General features: G+C 51.6%; 9 protein-coding genes across 13 annotated transcripts in view; 6 read left to right on the forward strand and 3 right to left on the reverse strand.

Moving 5' to 3' along the window:
* The first annotated feature begins 1,842 nt into the window (after positions 1-1,842).
* H257_03583 (hypothetical protein) lies at positions 1,843-3,396 on the forward strand. Its single transcript, XM_009827737.1, has 6 exons — positions 1,843-1,889; positions 1,943-2,169; positions 2,216-2,313; positions 2,382-2,711; positions 2,769-2,955; positions 3,018-3,396. The coding sequence occupies exons 1-6, from the start codon at positions 1,868-1,870 to the stop codon at positions 3,240-3,242; spliced, it is 1,089 nt and encodes a 362-aa protein (XP_009826039.1). The 5' UTR covers positions 1,843-1,867; the 3' UTR covers positions 3,243-3,396.
* A 136-nt stretch (positions 3,397-3,532) lies between these two features.
* H257_03584 lies at positions 3,533-6,020 on the forward strand. Of its 2 annotated transcripts, XM_009827738.1 has the most exons (7): positions 3,533-3,896; positions 3,961-4,265; positions 4,315-5,026; positions 5,073-5,228; positions 5,292-5,395; positions 5,469-5,580; positions 5,634-6,020. In XM_009827738.1, exons 1-7 carry the CDS (start codon positions 3,563-3,565, stop codon positions 5,891-5,893), a joined length of 1,983 nt encoding a protein of 660 aa, XP_009826040.1. In that variant the 5' UTR covers positions 3,533-3,562; the 3' UTR covers positions 5,894-6,020. The 2 variants fall into 2 exon arrangements, with proteins under 2 accessions (XP_009826040.1, XP_009826041.1); XM_009827739.1 differs by having other exon boundaries at positions 5,469-6,020.
* A 491-nt stretch (positions 6,021-6,511) lies between these two features.
* Positions 6,512-6,865, forward strand: H257_03585 (hypothetical protein; the record flags this gene model as incomplete). The annotated part of the gene is made up of 1 exon (XM_009827740.1): positions 6,512-6,865. The coding sequence occupies one exon, from the start codon at positions 6,512-6,514 to the stop codon at positions 6,863-6,865; it is 354 nt and encodes a 117-aa protein (XP_009826042.1).
* Positions 6,866-7,214: 349 nt separating this feature from the next.
* On the forward strand, positions 7,215-7,532 carry H257_03586 (hypothetical protein; the record flags this gene model as incomplete). Its single annotated transcript, XM_009827741.1, has 1 exon — positions 7,215-7,532. One exon carries the CDS (start codon positions 7,215-7,217, stop codon positions 7,530-7,532), a length of 318 nt encoding a protein of 105 aa, XP_009826043.1.
* Positions 7,533-7,962: 430 nt separating this feature from the next.
* H257_03587 (hypothetical protein) lies at positions 7,963-8,474 on the forward strand. The gene has a single exon (XM_009827742.1). The coding sequence runs from the start codon at positions 8,003-8,005 to the stop codon at positions 8,273-8,275; it is 273 nt and encodes a 90-aa protein (XP_009826044.1). The 5' UTR covers positions 7,963-8,002; the 3' UTR covers positions 8,276-8,474.
* Positions 8,475-8,504: 30 nt separating this feature from the next.
* Positions 8,505-10,536, reverse strand: H257_03588. Of its 2 annotated transcripts, XM_009827743.1 has the most exons (6): positions 10,033-10,536; positions 9,846-9,984; positions 9,511-9,794; positions 9,246-9,442; positions 8,940-9,145; positions 8,505-8,867 (listed from the first exon to the last, which is right to left on the reverse strand). In XM_009827743.1, exons 1-6 carry the CDS (start codon positions 10,455-10,457, stop codon positions 8,628-8,630), a joined length of 1,491 nt encoding a protein of 496 aa, XP_009826045.1. In that variant the 5' UTR covers positions 10,458-10,536; the 3' UTR covers positions 8,505-8,627. The 2 variants fall into 2 exon arrangements, with proteins under 2 accessions (XP_009826045.1, XP_009826046.1); XM_009827744.1 differs by having other exon boundaries at positions 8,940-9,442.
* Positions 10,537-10,726: 190 nt separating this feature from the next.
* H257_03589 (hypothetical protein) lies at positions 10,727-12,804 on the reverse strand (the record flags this gene model as incomplete). The annotated part of the gene is made up of 1 exon (XM_009827745.1): positions 10,727-12,804. The coding sequence occupies one exon, from the start codon at positions 12,802-12,804 to the stop codon at positions 10,813-10,815; it is 1,992 nt and encodes a 663-aa protein (XP_009826047.1). The 3' UTR covers positions 10,727-10,812.
* A 488-nt stretch (positions 12,805-13,292) lies between these two features.
* Positions 13,293-15,130, reverse strand: H257_03590 (the record flags this gene model as incomplete). 2 transcript variants are annotated; one of them, XM_009827747.1, is made up of 10 exons in its annotated part: positions 13,293-13,755; positions 13,812-13,834; positions 13,898-13,980; positions 14,037-14,136; positions 14,204-14,238; positions 14,292-14,557; positions 14,620-14,785; positions 14,829-14,880; positions 14,928-14,959; positions 15,009-15,129. In XM_009827747.1, the coding sequence occupies 10 exons, from the start codon at positions 15,127-15,129 to the stop codon at positions 13,716-13,718; spliced, it is 918 nt and encodes a 305-aa protein (XP_009826049.1). The 2 variants fall into 2 exon arrangements, with proteins under 2 accessions (XP_009826049.1, XP_009826048.1); XM_009827746.1 differs by having other exon boundaries at positions 13,381-13,747; positions 15,009-15,130.
* A 635-nt stretch (positions 15,131-15,765) lies between these two features.
* H257_03591 overlaps positions 15,766-19,038 on the forward strand; it is a 4,916-nt gene continuing 1,643 nt past the window's right edge. The window contains exons 1-9 of one of the 2 annotated variants that reach the window (XM_009827748.1): positions 15,766-15,978; positions 16,021-16,149; positions 16,198-16,281; positions 16,343-16,471; positions 16,518-16,613; positions 16,666-16,710; positions 16,779-16,816; positions 16,869-16,959; positions 17,010-18,850. In XM_009827748.1, coding sequence (XP_009826050.1) covers positions 15,796-15,978; positions 16,021-16,149; positions 16,198-16,281; positions 16,343-16,471; positions 16,518-16,613; positions 16,666-16,710; positions 16,779-16,816; positions 16,869-16,959; positions 17,010-17,732 — 1,518 coding nt within the window. In that variant the 5' untranslated portion in view covers positions 15,766-15,795 and the 3' untranslated portion in view covers positions 17,733-18,850. Of the gene's footprint in view, positions 15,979-16,020; positions 16,150-16,197; positions 16,282-16,342; positions 16,472-16,517; positions 16,614-16,665; positions 16,711-16,778; positions 16,817-16,868; positions 16,960-17,009; positions 18,851-19,038 lie in introns of those variants that run through there. The other variant, XM_009827749.1, reaches the window with a different exon arrangement.

Consider the following 19,038-nt stretch of genomic DNA (forward strand, 5'->3'; position numbering starts at 1 on the left):
AGCAGTATGATTGGTCAATACAGATTCACTTCTGATTCTGCAATTTCTAGCCCCCGCCGCGCCGCCATATCGTCTCACAGTCAACCTGCATTTAACGATTCGATTTGTGGATTTGAGCATCTCCAAATTCCTATTAGTATACCGTAACGTTACTCTAAGCAGGTCACTCGAGAGAATATGGCATATTCGGGGATATCTTTGTATGGGTGACCACGCTATATTGTTACAGTCGAAATTTGACATTTGATTGTAAATAATGTTACTAGTATATCGATATCTGCAATTGTCAACAATAGGTTATTGTGTTCCTCGTCCAAACACCGATATATCTTCTCTGTGAATCTCCACGGAATAGCCGGGACGGAACTCCGGACTAATTGCAATGACTGGTACCGTTGTTTGTCAAAGTACTAACCAGTTCGAGGATACCTCCGCGATTAAACCTACAACATGTATTAATAGTACTTCGAATTACGTGGTACAATGGATAACCCGGTGAAATGCTGGGTGACTGTTGCAAGTAGCACTTCGAGTGTGAGAGTGCAATATTAGCATGGGGCCTGATAAGGCAGTGCAAAAAATATTTTTATGCCAATAGTTGTATTAAATCAAATCTAAATATCGCTATCATCTCAAAGTTGACTGCGCGGTGTAGTAGTAATCGATTAATGCATTTGTCTTATACGCCATCGTGCTGGAATGGCAATAATGATTTTACGGTGGATTATTTTTGATACTGTACTTTCATTCGAAAATAGATAGTCTTATCCGTACGCAATTCAAAAATACATGATTTGCGATAATTTATCTAAATTATTATTGTTACAATATATTTCACAAAGTCACCCAGGGTGACTTCTTGCTTGGAGGAAGTTGCGTATGAATAGAAACAAACTACCTTAACGTTACGCGTAACTGGTCGTAAGTCTCCATAAAACGAATACAGTGTCCACGGACGTCTACACAACATTTGACCTGGATGCAAAGCACTGTGTGCATATATTATGCAGTTACCCCTTTACCCCCGCCAGTGCTTTAAGCTTATATGTGCTTCGTGCACGACTTCATTCCTCGGGCGGCAGTGTGAGTTTGCAAACGTATGTGCGTGTTTACCCGAGAAACGGCTGTACCGATACCGGTAACGTTACACGTATACTGTATAATAATGCCTTTCTTTATACCAGAAGGCAAAAATGAACGCTTTGGACACTGATTGAATCGTCCCTTTTAATCTCGGCCAAGGTCCCGCGTATTTGAACGACTGCGAAAAAGTAATATACTGCGACAAGCACCACCACCATCAAGAGCGGTTGCATGTAGCTGCTCTTGTGTTCGCCGGTCATATATTCAGGACACCAGACTTCTTTCTGGCACACCTATGCGACAGTCAGTTTCATTGAACTACCAGCACTCGTACCTCGCAAAGCGCTCTCAATATGCATGCCGCATCCAGTCCTAGTCAAGAGTTGGTTTACAGTTAACGTTAGTCAAAGCGTCAATCGTCGAACACACCACGTTGGCTTGTGGATGTCGTCCGTGAACACATTCTTGTCAAATGGACGTTTGAAACCAAATCATTTTAGCCAATCAAACGACATGAATCTCGAATTAATAGGAAGTATCTCACCCTTGGACAAATTGCACGTATTTTCCCCAAACTGTACTTCAATGTACGCGTTCCATTGGTTTCCAAGAGGTACGTACAATAATTATTTAGCTTTTACTATGCTTGACGTAATACGTACGCTTTGTACGTACGTGATACATGCAAAAAGCAAAGTCGCTGGCGATTGGCCAGATGTGGCGTCGGGAGAGTGTCAAAGGGGCAAGGCAATGAGTTCACTTTGCATTTTGTGCCCTTCCATCCATGACCTCAGCAATCCCCACCAGTAAGCATCGGCCTTGTGTAGCCACCAGCGTGACTTGACACGATACGACGTAGGCGCCGAACTCAAGAGCTTGTCGGATGCTTGCAACCGCCTCTGGGCTCTCGATGAGAACCGACTAAACCCGAACGAGCACTACCAAATCAACTTGCAACGTGGAAAGAGCCCGTACCAGACTGGTGACGTCGCCCCTGACAACCTCTTCACGTATGTGAATCCCGAAGTATTCAACAAGAAGACGTTCAAGTTGTTCACGGCGTTGCTCGACAACTACGAACGTGGTGTACGTAGCATCCCTTCTTAAAACCGGGTCACCAACCTCTTGGTAGACTGGCGTGGCCGAAAACGTGTCCCGCGAGGAACTCAAGGAAAACGAACTGTTCATCGACGCCATCGCCGAAACTAAAGTGATCAAATACGTCCATGCGTACGTAGCCTTATTAGCCTTCCCCGTTGATCGATTGCTTTCTTGTCTTATCAAATCGACATACGTAGGTGGTTGGAAAAGAACGGCAAGTTCCACGGCGACATCCGCGCATTCAAGCGCAAGCTGCACGACATCTGGTTTGGACTGTACCGTCGAGAAGTTGCCAACGACAGTTCCGGGTTCGAACACGTGTTTATCGGCGAAGTCAAGGAAGGCAAAGTGTCTGGGTTCCATAACTGGATCCAAATGTACTTGGAAGAAAAGGCCGGTCGATTGGACTACTTGGGCTACATCAAGCCCAAACAACGTGGTCGGTCGACGCTCGACCCCGACGAGTACGAGCAGCTCGTGACCATCCAATTCGCGTGGGAAAACGAAACCAAGCCCGTGTCCACGAGGTATATCCAATGTTGCAGCTGGCCCAACAGCGTCTTGACTGTTGTGATCTTTTGTAGTTTGATTGGCGTCAGTCCCGAGTTTGAAGTGGCCTTGTACACACTGTGCTTTTTGAACGGCGACGAAGCCAACGAAGTGCAATTGGGGCCATACCGTGCTATCGTCAAGTGCTTTTGCATTGGTCGGGGTGACCGCGCCAAGATCGGCTCTTCCTTCCCCGACGCTTGTCCCTTGACGGAAGATCAGGTGGGCTAGCTTGTTTGGAATGGATGAATGTATGTATCCTGACGGAATTCGTCATTTCCTAGGCCGCCACCAAAATTCAGGCCCAATTCCGAGGCTTAAAGACCCGCTCCAATACCCTCGTGCCCACGCCGACCTCGACGGCCCCTCAACCTCCTCGTCCAGCTGGCAACCCTTGGGGTCAAAAGTCGACCCCTGCTGCTGCGGCGGCCCCTGTCGCCGCTCGCCCGGCCGGCAACCCGTGGGGTACCGCGTCCCTCCAAGACTCACTGCCTTCGAAAGCCCCCTAGGCAGCTGTGTCTCGTGTAAAAATAACTCCACCACCTGGGTGCCTTGTATGAACAATTGTTCAAGCTGCTGGCCACTCAAATGACTGCAGTCACCAGACAAGTACTACTATGCACCATTGTAGCCTACATCTTTGCATACAACTGGAACTTCTAGCTACGCCATTTGTAGTGTTTGCAATTCATTATTGCTTGGAAAGTTACGAATTTGAACTATCAATCAAGTTTGCATTCCATCTTCCTGGGTAACGTTATTCGGATTTTTTGTCCGGTAAAAAATGCAAGTGAGTGAAGCGGCACCAAAGATTTCCACAGCTGACAGAATGAGATGGTCATGGACGCTCATGTTTTTGATGCTTTGGGTACATTCGGTAGCGGCATCCACTGCGACCATGGCTCTCCAAAGCATGGTGGCAGGAGCACAGACGTTGGTGGATGTAGCATTGACCACCACCGTCGCAATTCCAGTGGGCGGCTCCATTCGAGTCACGTTCCCGTCGGGGTTTATGGTCACCCCCACGGCCATCACTTCGCCTGTGGGCCTCGACGCCGCAAGTTCGCTCTCGATGCTTGGCACCGTGCCCAAGATTACCATTGCCGCCACGGCCGTTGCGGCTGGCACAGTGTCGTTTACACTCAACGGGGTATTCAACCCAGGTGGGATAGCTCATCAGGACCGCCGTGTATCGTGGTGTGTATGAATGATGCTGTGCCTAAATAGGTGTTGGCGCGACGTCACCTTTCGACGTGTCCACGTACAACGCAACTGGGTTTCTCTTGGAATCTGCGACAGTCCCGGCCAAAGTCATAACAGCCAACGATGCCCTCATTGCGTCAGTTTCTAGCAATTCCACGGCCGGCGCGAATCGACCTTGGCAAGTCACTGTGACAAGTGCAGTGACGTTGCCTGCGGGGTCGATTATGCGAGTGACCTTTCCGGCTCGATATGTGGTCCAATCGGTGGGGGTGCTGGACACAACTGGGTTTGGCGCGACCACGTACTCGTCGTGGACAAGTGGCAACGATGTAGGTACCAACACTGCGACACGTTGTGACCAAGTTGAGGGACTTGTAGGTCAATTTGGGCGTGGCGACGTTTCCACTGGTGCCAGGGACGTACAAGTACACCCTGCAGGGCATTACAAACCCCGGCTCATCGTGCAACCAATTCTACGACGAAGCGTGTGTGACAGCGTGGGAAAACCTCGTCGTGTCCACACTGGACGTCAACGGCAACACGTTTCAGTCCATGTCCGTACCTGCAACGCCCATCATCAAGTCGAATCTGCGGTTTGCACGAGTCCGAACCGCCCTCACAACGCCCAACACGGTCACGTCAGCATATGTGTTGTTCAACACGATGACTGTGATCCCCGTCGGGGGGCACATCGTTGTGACATTTCCAACGGGATTTACGCTAAGTCCTGCGGGCACTGTCATGTTCAACAACGGCATCAACAGCATGAGCACAGCGACGATCTCTGGGTTAACCGTGCAGGTCACGGTCGCATCTTCGTCCGTGGCGATTCAAAACGGCGTAAAATTCACCCTCAGTGGGGTCACCACGCCACCGCTGCACACCTCTGGATCGTATCAAGTGCAAACCACCGACAGCCTCAACAACGTGCTCGAAGAAAGTGCCAACATTGGTGGCGTGGGCTGCCGTTTCTTGAACGACTGCAGCGGCCATGGGGACTGCACCCTCATGAGCAGCACGTGTACTTGCCACCCTGGCTTTGGTGCCTCGTCTGACGTGGCCGAGTACAAAGCCCCCGATTGCTCCGTTCGTAAGTTCAATAAAACCAAACGGCTGCTGATGCGTCGCGATGGCAGGTACATGTCCGTCCGACCTGGCGTGGTCCGATATCCCGAGTTCTGCATCCCTGGCGCATCAAACGGTGCTTGAATGCTCTGGGCGCGGTCTGTGTAATCGCACGTCGGGAACCTGCCTCTGCGTTCCTGGATACGAAGGCAACGCGTGTCAACGAAGTACGTGTTATACAATATTCAAAGCACCTGTGATTGAACTTATCCATTGGCACGATACGTTAGCGTCTTGTCCTAACAATTGCTCGGGGCACGGTCGCTGCTTGAGTGTCAGCGACTGGTCCGCCAGTACCTCGGCCCTCCCCCTGTCCACTCCAACCACCTACTCGGTACAATATATGTTGTGTTTTCCAACGCCATGAATTCTCGATGGTCATTTCTTGTTTCATGCGCTTGTCCTAGCAATGGGACGCCAATCGCATCTACGGGTGTGTATGTGACTCATCATGGCCAGTTGGCCTCGGCGCAGGCGACACGCGAGTGGCCGAGTGGTTTGGAGCAGATTGTTCCTTGCGTACACAATCCCCATCTGATGTTTTCAATTGCCCACAGACATAAACCTGTTAGGCCATTGTCCAAGTGGAGACGACCCGCTGACCCCCCAAGATGAGACCGACTGCAGTGGCGTGCCAGCACCTGGGGGGGTGGGTGTCGGGGCTGCGGGCAACAAGTGTTTTGTCGAGTGTTCGAATCGAGGGGTGTGCTTTTTTCAAGTTGGACGATGCCGCTGTGCCTCTGGCTTCTCTGGTTCAGCCTGCCACAAGCAAAATGTCTTGTCGGAAAACAAGCCCTTGTCGATTGTCGAGGTGGTGTTAGGTGGTTGGTAGAAATAGTTGGTGTTATACAGTATGTACAGTATGCCCAGATTCTATGGCGAGGGCAACCCCATAAGATTCATGAACCGAGCTGTAAAGCAATATCTAATAACGTTAGCGGTGCAATTCCCACGATGGACATTCCGAGTGACTATCGAATTTATACAACGTTTGATTGACCAAATCAAATCACAAATCCAAGTACGAACTTTTAAACTGCAACAACTTTAATGCCATACTATATGGCAGTCGTAATCCATTTTGATTTCAAGAGTTAAGAACGGACGGACAGGCTGTTTGGTTGAATGACTGGCTACTAGTAGTATTTGATGATTCAACCTATTCTTGGTGTATTGCTTGCTATCCATCTATGCTAGCGGAGGCGGAAGCTTAGACGCAATCCCAGACGAGACTGGCTTTAGCAGCACCATGCGTCGACGGGCCAGCCCCAATGCAAACACCACCCCCACGCCAATGTTGACCCATGGTAGCTTTTCCGCCAGAGCTTCCCATCCGCCATGCTGGGCCAGCGCCACAAACGGCAGCAAGCTGGTTTTGTCATAAGTCGCTTGGTCCAGCTCCCCTGAACGCAAGTGTCGACGGTCTTGATGTAATCCACCCACGACGGCCATGACAATGGGAAACCCTGCCAAAAGACGCAGTGACAAAAACGGCGATGCCAAACTTGTGCCCAACGTGGCCAACCCAAATGAAAACAGCATCGGATACCGGGTGACCTCCTTCAAGTCTGTCTTGCCCCCCTTAAAGTCCACAGGGCATTGCACCGTAAAGGTAGGCGTGGCGACCTCTGTTGTCGTGATGGACGAGGGTGCGTCGTTGTCACTTGCCGTGGTGAATGGGATTTGCAGCTTGGGTACAGCCAGCGACGCCATGCCTGCCAAGCCCAGCGCTTGGACGGAAAACACGATCAGCGGGAATCGTTTGGCCAACGAAGTCACGACGGGGCCTTGCTGGCGACCATGAGCCAAAAATCCATACGCAATCGAGCCACATGCCGCTGTGGACAATGTCGAGTACGTCAGCCGGTAGTTGTCTTGGCCGAAGTGAGCCACAATGTCTTCTTTGAACTCTGACAAGACTAGGTTTTCAGCAATGAAGGCAGTCCAGCCCAGGGCGATCCACCTGCAGCCCTTGTGGGCAAGTACACTTGACATCGTCATCTTGAACTTGAAATGCGAGTAGAAATGCAGCGTTCCAGTCAACAATCCGGATAGAGCATTTTATCCGCAATCGCTTCTTTATTGGTGGGATTTGGCCCAATCCACGATGAGCATTCACCATTGGGCTACTTCGCATACTAACTACCAGCAAGATGTTCCCTGGGTTCCAGCCAACGCGCGCCGCGGCCACAGAACCGACAGCGGAACAGAAGCGGGTGATGGAAGCTGTCAAGCAAGAAGCGGACACACTCATGCACATGCAGGACAAGATGCGTCAAATATGCTTTGACAAGTGCGTCCACCGGTTTCGCGAAGGCGATTTGGATATGGGCGAGTCCACTTGCGACGACAGGTGTGTGGGCAAATACCTGCAAGCGTACTACAAATTGAATCAATACTTGCCTGTGCTGCAAGAGAAACTTGCGCGGGAAGCGCCGCCCACCAAGCCAAGCGACCTGTTTGAATATTAGTCCTATTAGTCCGTCGTAAATCCATTCCTGTCATTCTACTGGTAAATCAAAAAGCCATCCAGGCGCAGTGTCAACTCCTTGGACTCCAAGGAGCACACCTTGCAAGCCATCACCTTGATTAACCTATACGTACAGATCACATGTGCAAGAAGCAGAGGTCCCGGTCGTGTCATTCCGCCCCGTTGGCATTCAATGCTATAGAGGGTTGTTCTATACTGTAGCTTCGGCAAGATATATGACACGGCCAATAACGTTTCCGCAAGACCAGTAGCATGCCCACTGCTACTGTACCATCAACGCCTGTGGGGGATGTAAACGCGACCCACTCCGAGTACTTCTACTACGCACTTAAGTAATACTAGTAACTATTAATAGTACCTCCACATTATCCGGATTGCCGGATACAAAGACGACCGCACTTTTGGTGGTCGGTCGGTTCATTCCACTCACTCACCGATCCGTTCGTCGTGATGTTTGCCAAGCCCGCGCCTGCTGCCGCCCCTGTCATGGACCAACAGATGCAGATGGCCAAGGTCGAAATGGAAATGTACACGGACTTGTTCAACAAGATGGCGGAAGTGTGCTTCAAGAAGTGCAATTACCGCTTCCACGATGCCGACTTGAATGTTGGCGAAATGAGCTGCGTCGATCGGTGCGTGGGCAAGTACATGCAAGCCCATCTGCAAGTTGGCACGACCATGCAACGCGTCCAAGATAGCATGGGCGCCGGTGCGCAACAGTAAACCGCACAGCTAGCGACCAGTAGTAGGAGTGCCACGGAGCCACCGTCGACAACTTCCTTGTCATGGTGACCGTGCCTAAGCCAGATTCAATATTTCTTTTCCCTTTGTACCTCGTACGACATGTTTAAGCGTCGTACGTTGCCAACGTGTGCAAGGTCTAGTGTCACAAGGCACGGTACTAATATATATTGCATCGACCATGTCAGCTTGCATCTCCTTAGATGGTATACTATCTATCCTTCATTTGATCCAAATCCAGCCAAGGGCTAGGTAGGTAGGCTACACCAACACATTATTCTACCTACTGGACAGGAAGTTGTACATAATAATACTCCAGCCCACCCTTGTGGCATTACAGCAACAGCAACTCTTTTTCCTCAACCATGCGGCGACTGCTAATGTCCATAATGTACACCTTGGATTGGCGGGTCGGGTCGATGGACGCCTGCTTGGTGCGCGGCAGGTCGGTGACTTGGGCGGGAGCAAACCCTCGCTCCATAAACCAGTGAGACGTTCGCGTGGTGAGCACGAACAGGCTCTTCACGCCCATCGCCGACGCCTTGCGAAGAATAAACCCCAGCAGCGCATTGCCCTACATCAAACAACCATGTACGCCTCAGTTCAAACTCAAACGTTATCACTCGCCAACAACCGGACGGCATACCTTGCCGAGTTTGCGGTAGGCCGGGTCCACGGCCACACATGCCATTTCAGCAAAGTTGGATTCGTACGGCTGCAAAGTGCAGCATGCAATGATCGCCCCGTCGCGCTCGACGACTGTAAACATGTGCACGTTCGATTCAATCTGTTCCTGGGACCGCGACACGAGGATATCGTCGTCTAGCATGGGCTGAATGAGCCGCATGATGCCTAGTTACACACACATATCCAACACTTGTAGATGAGTACGACGAGGATGGCTACGTCGGCGTCGCGGCGGTGGGGTTGGTCGCCATGGGGGGGGGCTTACTAGGGATGTCGGCGCTGCGCGCCATGCGCACGCCTTCGTACATTTCCTTGGAAATCATGATGCCTTCCCCATCTCGAGTGAACAATTCTTGCAACAGCGCGCCGTTCGTATGTCGTGACACCAAATGCGAGCGCTTCACGCCGCTGATGCACGACTTGGTTGCGTGTTTCAAGTACGAAATGAAGTTGGGGTTGAGGCTACGTACAGGAGGACAACGACAATCAGATCATTCCGCCAGTACAGGACAACAACCAAGACAACGTACGTCGGGTCCAACGACGCTAGTTCCAGGTACTGCTGGGCCTGGCGGATGAGCAGCGTGTGCACGACCTGGTGGTTGCGGACGTCCACCATGACTTCGCCGTCGTGGAGGAAGATGAGCTTGTCCGCGTTCATCTGCACGGCGCATTTGGCGGCGATTTGCTCAGACAAGATGTGAAACACTTCGCCCGACGCGCTGTATGCAATGTCCGAGAGCAGCACGATGTCGCCTCCGTCCAGTGCCGCGTTGATCTTCTTGTCGTTGACGCGGCGCACTTCTCCACTAAACTGCACAGAGCGAAAGTGAGGCATGAGACCAAGCGACACACAAGTCAGTACCTTGTAGTCGACCCCTCCTCGGACCCCCACCGGCTGCGCGAGGACGTAGTTGCCACTGGATATGCTGATGGTTTGTCTGTCGCCAGGAGCGTTGAGAATGCCGCGTCCAAGCGCGCTTTCAATACGAAATCGAACGGACCTACAAGACAAGTTTCAGCATGGCTAATTGACTTGCACGTGAACTTACCCGGCTGCATCCATGGCGCACGCCAGCACGTCAGCGTCCGTGACGCGGTAGCCGCGCTTGACGACATGCGGAATATCGCGATGGACAAGTCGGGTGTCGATTTGAGGACGGGACCCTGCCACGAGGATGATTTGAATGCCAAACGAATTCAAAAGCGCAATGTCTTGCATGGTCGTGGGAAACAAGGGCGACTCGATGAGATCCCCGCACAAGTGAATCACCATCGTCGTGCCACGATGGACGTTTATGTACGGAGACATGCTGCGAAACATTTCCGTGAACGAGTTCAACTTGGGCGTGTCCTGGGGCGACGGCTCGGTTACTTTGAGACACTCGGGCGGAACGTCCATGAGAAGACCCATGGTGGTGTACCGTCGACGACTGTACCCTGCGATGGTCGACGGCACACGCAAGAATCGTTTCATGCTTCCCGTCAGATGTCAAATGCTGCCAGTTGCACACGGACCACTTGCCCTTGCGAATAAAGCGTTGTTGTGCCTTGAGATTGTTCCAGTGGTCACGTTAGGGTACATCCGGATACCAGAATTCTCGTATCCGAATGAAAGCGATCTCATAAAAGGTCACACAAGCGACAGTTGAAGGCGGGGAGATTCGACATGTGCTTTTGAGCTAACCTTTTTACGTTCAATAACTTGCAATCGTGGCACTGAACGAATAACGTGAATCAATGAACGTGGGGCGAGGTTGTGTGTTCCAATAATGGTGTTACTCTGCCATACGTTATGTACATGGAGCTCGCAATTCCATGGAGACAAAAGGTCAACTGACGCAGGACCCTTTTGTGGGCACGTATTTCTTTCGTCGAGGCAACTTGGTTCCGCGAGGAGCTTTGGTGAAGGCGTACTTTTTGACGGTGCCAACGATCGTGGGTGTCCACGGAATCCACGGCAGCAACAAGCACGGCAAGAGGTCGTACACAGTGACAATCACGAGGAGGGGGTAGTGGGGGTCGTGTTCCTTGGTAGCTTTGGGCATGACTTCCACGAGCGACCGCCGCTTTATCTTGTGTTCTTGGAGCATGGCGTACCCCAACAACGCGAGGGTGCTCGGCTTGACGACGAGGGCGCCCCCGTATCGAATGCAGTCAGTTTCGTACAGGGGTAAGGCCGTTACGTACGACGGTACAAATGTCGTGTGCAGAAACTCATTGCGTTTCATAAACGCCAAGTCGATTACGACTTGACGATGGTACAGCATTGGCAGCACCACGGCGATGCCAAGCATGACCCCCATGATCTTGAGCATGACGGGGGCGAGGATGGTCGAGACGGGGGCGACTTGCAACTCTGTGAAAGCCCCCGTGGCAAAAGAACTAGTGGCGTTTGGAACGACCACGAGTAGCGACGGCGTCCGCAATGTCCATATTGGGTCGTGGTACCGTTGTCGCAGGTCGCAGACAGCGCTGGCCATGGCGCAGAAAATGGTCGTGCCGGTTACGAAGAGCGGTCCTTGAATTCGCACAGCTTTGAATCTCCACGGCTGGGGACAAGGAAGACGTTGGATCACGAGAAGACTGCAGTATACTGCACAGACAAACAGACCGGACAGCATGAAGCACGACATGACGAACAGGGCACCGTGGCTTGGGGTGTCGACGTACAGCCGCGTGATTTCGGTGTACATTAATGTCACCAAGCGACTCACCATAAGCAGCACGACCGTTCGCTTTCGGCGCTCCAAGCCCGACAAAAAGTCGTACGTGAGCACTGGTTTGCCTAAGAGAAACCCTTGCAGCCCCAGGAACGTCAACAACAAGTCGCCGCCCACCCAATGCACCAGAATCGCAATGAGCCCCATTTGACAGATGGCGACTTCGGCCCAATTCGATACATCGTGTCGACATGTCCACCCAACAATCCACGTTTTCCTCGAAAGCAGACCGGTGAATCCGTCAGTGGACATGATAAATTCAGATGAGCAGCTGAACGAAAGTGTGTATCGACGCCCGAGAGGCTGGCTTTGGAATCGCCAGTTCGTTTGACTGATAGCAGCAGGGGACGTGACGCCGGTGTCGGAAATGAAAACCTTGGTGACACGTGTCGCCACCTCCGTCGACGTGGCGCCGGATGTGTCGTCTTTGACTTGAGATGGAGGCGGCGATAGCTCGTCGTTGAGAATGGACAGGAGGTAGGTGGGTGTGGCTGTCGCGTCGTTGGTGCTGGTTTCTAGCATTGCCAACATTGCCACCGGTGGGTTGACGTCTTCCGAACAAGTTGAAAACATGTCTGGGGCGAGCACGAAGACGACCGCTCCATATCCGCGAGAGGTTCCGATCACACACGTAGTCATCTTCAAAGCGACGTTGGACGACAATTGCTGGTCCAACGATTGGCCAATGGCGGTCCACACGGCAGTGGACACGACAGCTATTTCGGGGCTGGAACATCCAACAAATCCCAGGGGCGTGAGTGTACATTGGCTGCCAATTGTGCTCCAGTTGACCGTGGAAGGGACGTGGCCAGTGGTGGTTTGTCGGTGCCACAGCCCCGAATAGTACAATATGACGATGGTTGTGAGGAAGGCTGCTACAAAGCCAAACTCAGAGCAATTGCTGAATAGGCGGTAGTACGTTTCCCACCCGCGGGCGTTGTTTGTGGCGTGCTTGATCAAGATGGACTGCGCCATGCTTTTGAACACTTTGCCTGAATTGGATGCCTTTCGCGCCAACTGGGTCAGAGACCTGCGCGAGTTGATCGAGCTCAAGAACGTCGAGAGCGACCCTTGCACGCTCATGCGCCGAGGCGTGGACATGGTACAGTTTAGGGGTGAATTCTAACTATACAGTGCACACCACATAAATAGACCCATACTAGTACAGTTTTGACATTGTCCATAAATTATGAACTACAGCTCGTAGAATGTTATATCGTACATCAATCGCTTTGTCTATTGATAGTTAGGAAGATGTGCCTTGGCCTGAAGTGTAGAATAGTTTGTGTCAAACATGAGCGACCAAAAACGGGGTGAGTCTATTCATGTGGCGCGGACTGTAGACAGTACAATGGGTGACGTCCCTCGTGGAGTGTATAGATCTCGTAATTCCTGAAGGACCATCGAAATCTATACTATACGTATAGTATGTGGCCAAAGGGATTGCAAGGTCCAGTTGTATTAATAACGACGGCAATCTATTTCTGACGAAAAGGACATGAAACCGAGCCCTAGTGGAGCACCATCGGAGCCGTCTTGGCAAGCGTCTATGTATGTGGGTTGAGTCATGGAATAAGTATTCAATATGATGTTGAATATGGTTTTGAGATATGGGGGGTCGACACGGCGACGCATACGGCATACACTAGTTGATGGCACTGCATAACGTCAAGATTATTACTCGAAACCAAACATCGATGCCATGACGTGGCGTGCAGATTGTCGTCCAAAGGCGTCCTTTTTGGCCAAAAGAACCTCTTGCACATCGAAGTCACAGCACGCAAACACGGCAGCAAAGTACGCCGGTGGGGACGATCCGTTCGAGTGGCGAGACAGCGCGTCGTGGTCGTCCCATGCGTCGGTGAGGAATTCCACCAACTCCACACTCGCTTCTTCCAACATCGCGGACCAAACGGATGGCTGGCGTTCACTCAAGCGGAGAATCAACGAATACAGCAGCGTGGGGGGAGCCGTGAGCAGAGCATCTTCTTTGTCCGTGCCGCCCTTTGCGTTCACGACAAAGGCTTCCAAAGCATCCACGCTCCTAAACCACTTTCTCAGGTCGTTGAATCGAATGTTACGCGGACAACAATATGTTTTTTGCCTACGTGAGCCGAGCGAGCACGCCTTTCTAGAGTCCGTTGCAACGTGATTAAAGAACATTCCTCGATGATTCTGATAGAGTAGTTCGTACGTTGAGTAGCCGCTGGCGACTTTGTGCAATGGTCGCATGAACTGCCTTCAGTCGAGCCGTGCGCACCAAGTCTTCCACCAGGACTATTATGGGCACGCATATATCATGAGAGAATAAATCGTTTTACAATGTATTGAACCTCTGGCATAGTATGGAACCATGGCAGGTTGCGCCACCAGAGTTGGCCGCATCCCGTCAAACCAATAGTTCATGGCCACCGTCAGCGGTTCTGACCGAACCTACACCGCAAGATTCGTGAATGCTGGCGTTGTCCAACTCGACAAGATAACGTCTGTCTGGTCGTACTTGATGCCACCAGCCTTCAGGAATATACAGCGCCACTAATCGTCAGTGTGAGCCAAAACAAACCAAGACTCCAGTTGGAGCGTAGTACTGTTGGCATGAACGTCAAACTCAATAAAGTGTGGCAGTGCCTTGGTTTGCGCTAACGACAAGGTGGTGTGGTTGGACGACTTGGAGTAGATGGCGTGGGCCTGAATGACTGGCGTGGCCGACGGGGGGTACAGTCGCACGCATTTTGTTCCCTGCAAAACATGGAGGACGTTCTCGTACGCATCGTAATGGACACTCGTGTCACTGGATGCGATCGTCATCCACAGATTGATTTGGGTCAGTTGAATATTGTCCAGAATAGGTGGCCTATGCCATACACTTGTCATTAAAACGAGGTCAAATCACACCGAAAGATATACCAACCCTACCTCAAGGAAGCCATAGCGGGCAACAGGTGCGGCAAGACAGCAGGGACGTCCGTTGACGTTGAAAGTAGAGGGCATTGGGCCAAGTAAAAGTGTAAATCGTTCTCTGTGTCCATAAGCCAGTGGGAAGTGCCTGCCGCCTTGGCTTGAAAATACGCCACAAAGTCCCCTGGCATTCCTCAGTTATAGCCCCATCAAGTACATGAACGTACCAAATTTCAGCTCGACACTCTGTCGCAAGCGAACGTCGCCAGAATATACATCCTGCCAGATGTGAACTAGTATGGGATTTCCATGCGTTGTCTGTCTACCTCACTGGGCTGGGTACACGCCACATCCACAACTATGTCATTCACTTCTTGTACAGCTTTCGATCGTAATATGTAACATACCTGTGCTTCGATGGAGCTCCATGCCAGGGCACGTTGACAGGTACTCCACAAAGTTTGCATACTGGTCATGGCCACATTGCTGAGGGACCGGCACCAGAATTGGGCGTCGATCGGCGAGCATTATTGCAAGATCAAATTTCAACGTGCATTGTTTTGGCCAATCAGTAGTACAGTACGATTTCAATGTGTAATATTAATATTCTTGTTTTGAATTTTAGAAGATGCTGCCGCCTTCCCCTCACGAGCCATCCGACTTGAAGCTGCGCAGGTAACATTAGGCTACGCCGGTTCGTTCAGTTCAATATTGCCATGCAAGTGTATGGCAAAGTGTCTGACATTCGTCGACTCTACAAGGACAATGCGGCCAGCACGATCACGACTGTGTAACCGGTATGCCAGTGACGGCATGTTGTCTGCCGATCGGTCGGTCGGCAACTTCGTGGAGTGGCAATGCACGTTATTGGCTCTCTTTTGGACGGATGCACTTGTGGTAGGTGGAAAGGGCCTCTGGCTTGGCTGGGTGTACGTGGCTGTTCGGATACTGGAGCCATCAAGAAACGAGGAGTGTCGCCACTCATTCTCGTTGCCACCGTACTTGGCTATTTTGTACTTCTTGGGTACATGCATCTCATTTACAAAGGTATTAAATTGGCTCCGAAATCCATCAAGCCTGCGACACCAACCATATTGAAGATAACGACAAAAAAGTCGCTTGAAATCTAAATAATGAAACTGGTAGCAGTTTCACTTTGTCACGTCGGTTCAATCATTACGAATATACACAATCATGGCGGAGAAGGTTCTGTCTTCCTATGCTATGCCGCTTCAGATGATCTTCCTCGAAGCTATGGACGTGGACTTGGTGCGAGTGAACCCACGAACTCAACGGCCACATTATTCGATCGAGCAAAACCACACTTTGACCTTTGGAGGGTTCCTACAAGTGTTCAAACATTACCACATATGCCCTGTAAGCATCACTTTCCACGGGTCGTGGTCATTGCTGGTGTAGGATCTGTTGTCTCGGGCCCAAGTTCTGACGTTGTTCAAGTCACTGGATAAACAACACCCGTCTAAAATGGAGGTGCACGACTTCATGGCAGCGTTGGCCAAGTGCGCATTGCTGGTGTTTTCAAGTGTGGTATGCAACTCTCCCAAACGCGGATGTGTGGTTGATGGCGCGGCGTAGGAATGGGATCGGCAATACCCCACAGAAGAACAAAAGATGCGGTTATTGCTGTTATGGATGGACAAGAACAGCCGCCTCTTCAAGGTAAACAGTTCACACCAATTAAGTACACTGAACGCATTGTGTAATATGACACACGACCCAGGGCAACGGAAGCAAGTTGTGCAAGAGCGTGGCTGTTGTCACCGACAGCCAGGTTGGGAACACACCACCCCATCAGTTGGACAGGTGGCTATCCCTGCCCCATATCGAATCACTGGACACGGCCCTACAGGTACAGCTTTCGAACGCCATTTGCACTTTATTGAGACAGATCCTAGACGGCATTTGGATACTATTGCGCAGACGATTCCAATGCGATTACAAGCATGTCATTTTTACGGTTTCTTCGCGACGCGGGATTGTGTGACAACGCGGTTCGTACATCGTTGAATTCGTGTTGAAGAGGTCAACATTTGGCATTGATAGAATCTTCGCCTTGCCGACATTGACGTGATTTTCCATCAAATTCGGGTACGTTGTATCCGCATTACTGCTTCTATGAGTTGCAAGTACAGTACCCAGCTCATCACACATGATAGAGCGCGCACAGGACCACCCCACTGCCACAAACTCTCTGGTTCGCCTTCACGCTTTCTTTCAATAACGATGTATTTACCCAATTTGGCTAGTTTTGACGAATTTTATGCGGCGTTGGGGGTCGTGTCAAGCCGGCTGTACACGTCCACAGGGTCGTCGAACCGGTGCTTCCTTGAGTTGTTGGTTCGTTCGTGTTCATGGTCAATCGTCCAGCCATTGACCGATGCAAGTAGAACGACTACATTTTGCCTGCCATGGCCCACATGCATCATTCACATCTGCCGTTGACGAACGCCCATGGCTCGTGGAGGGAGCGATGGCAGCAACTTTGTGCGCTGAAGGAAGTGTTGGCGTCCCCGTCAATTCGAATGATCTTTGATGCCCAGTCGACCGAGTATACGTCCGCATCGATTAACGTCGTGTCACCACCTTTGCCGGACTTGGCGAAAACGAAACAAGACCAACTCCAAGCCCCTGAACCAACGTCGTGCCAGGCAACAGCACCGTTCGGGCAGACTGTTATAAGTCCGACCGACTTTCTCTCATCGACCAAGACATCGTCCATTTCCACCGCCCTGGTTCCACCCACATCCTCCGTCCTGCCACAGACACTTAAGAGTCACAGTCCAAACTTGCACAGTTCCAGCTCACAACCTCGTGCAACGTTGGAAGCCCAAGTTCTCGACGAATTACAGCAACTCAGTCAACATTTACGCCACAAGCTCCAGCAGGCTCCGCCCGATGCCTCGTCCTCCATGATCGCAGAGGGTGCCTCGTATACGCTACCTACAAGCGCCTTGCGCCTCACAACAGCCCTGGATCGCTTGTCGCAGGAACTGTCCATGCCGCCCCCCATACGACGTCTCGATTTTCCTGACAACAAGGTTGCATCGTCCACAGCCCCGACATTCCCTCGACGGGCAAAGCAGTGTCAGCCTCACACGTTACACGTTTGACGCTAACAAGATAAAATAATACTCCATTGTATGTATCGTGTAGGTATCGCAGCGGTTCATCAAATACAACTACTACGTACTTCGAAGTAATATATATAACTCGGACAACAATTCTACTCCATCGATGGTGTTAAGACGTCGTGGTGGGGATCTCGACGTGGAACACATCTCGCAACATTTGGAGGCAGTGGCGAAGCTCCCCCACCGAAAAGTATAGGTCGCTGCAGTACGTATCCATGCTGTCGTACGGAATGCACCCTGACGAGTCTACGTCGAAACACCGTGCAAAGTCCTTGAACACGTCTTCAGCGGGCATGAGGCCGAGCATCACAGATGGATGGCTGGGGGCGTCATACGCCTTGGCCAACACCAGCGGCGTGCAGTCGCCTTTGGCTTCGACTTGCAAGTGGGCAAACACCCGCTTGGCCATTTTCACCAACTGGTCGTCCTTGGGCATGGCCAGACACTTCCAGAATCCGGCCGTGGACGCCCGAGCGCTTGTCACATCTTCGCCACGCAGCGGACAGCGTTGGCGCACGTCGTCCACGAGTTTCTGAACGATCTCCGTCGGCAACGTGACTTGAGCGGTTTGCCCCAGCGCGGCTTGCACTTGGGTGGCGGCGATGGTTTTTCCATACTGCAAGATGGTTCGGCGAACTTGCACGATGGTCACGAGTCCTTTCGATCGCAGCACTTGGCGCAACGCCCCCCACAGTCCATCCACCTGTGCCACGCTGGGGTTGGTGCTCATCATGCTACTGTTCGAAAGTCGTTGGATGACCGACTCTGTCGTGCGTTGCATGGCTTGCAGCGGCATGACTTTGGCTTCGGTTAGTCGGGTGGGGGTAGCTTGCGCTGACTTCGGAGGGTCCACCGTGTGATTCAAGCACGCAGTCACGTTGATCGAGTTGAGCGTTTTGATTGTCCCAGGCTGGTTCATGTACGACTTGATCTGTCGCTCCAGTCGTTCTGGCACACTGGACATGTTGACGCCCAAATCGTCTTCGACTTCCACAACATGGGAGTCGTTGACGAGCACCCGACGGTTGGTCGTGTTGGCACACCATCCCTTTCCGCCTGAAATGTGCCACGAATTGCGCATCATGAGCTCAAAGTAGTCGTCGTCGTCAATGCTGGCGCTGATGTTAGCGTAGTAATGCTCCCACATGTCCGGCGTGACCTTGGCGTCGTGGTGGCCGTCCACGTCAAACGTGTCAAGAAACTCCCGAAACACTTGGTCGGGTGTCTTTCGTCCGGCAATCACCTCGGGGTGCTTGGACGCATCGTACGCTTCAACGATGTCGCT

Source organism: Aphanomyces astaci, assembly GCF_000520075.1.
Source record: "Aphanomyces astaci strain APO3 unplaced genomic scaffold supercont1.6, whole genome shotgun sequence".
Taxonomy (NCBI): domain Eukaryota; phylum Oomycota; class Saprolegniomycetes; order Saprolegniales; family Verrucalvaceae; genus Aphanomyces; species Aphanomyces astaci.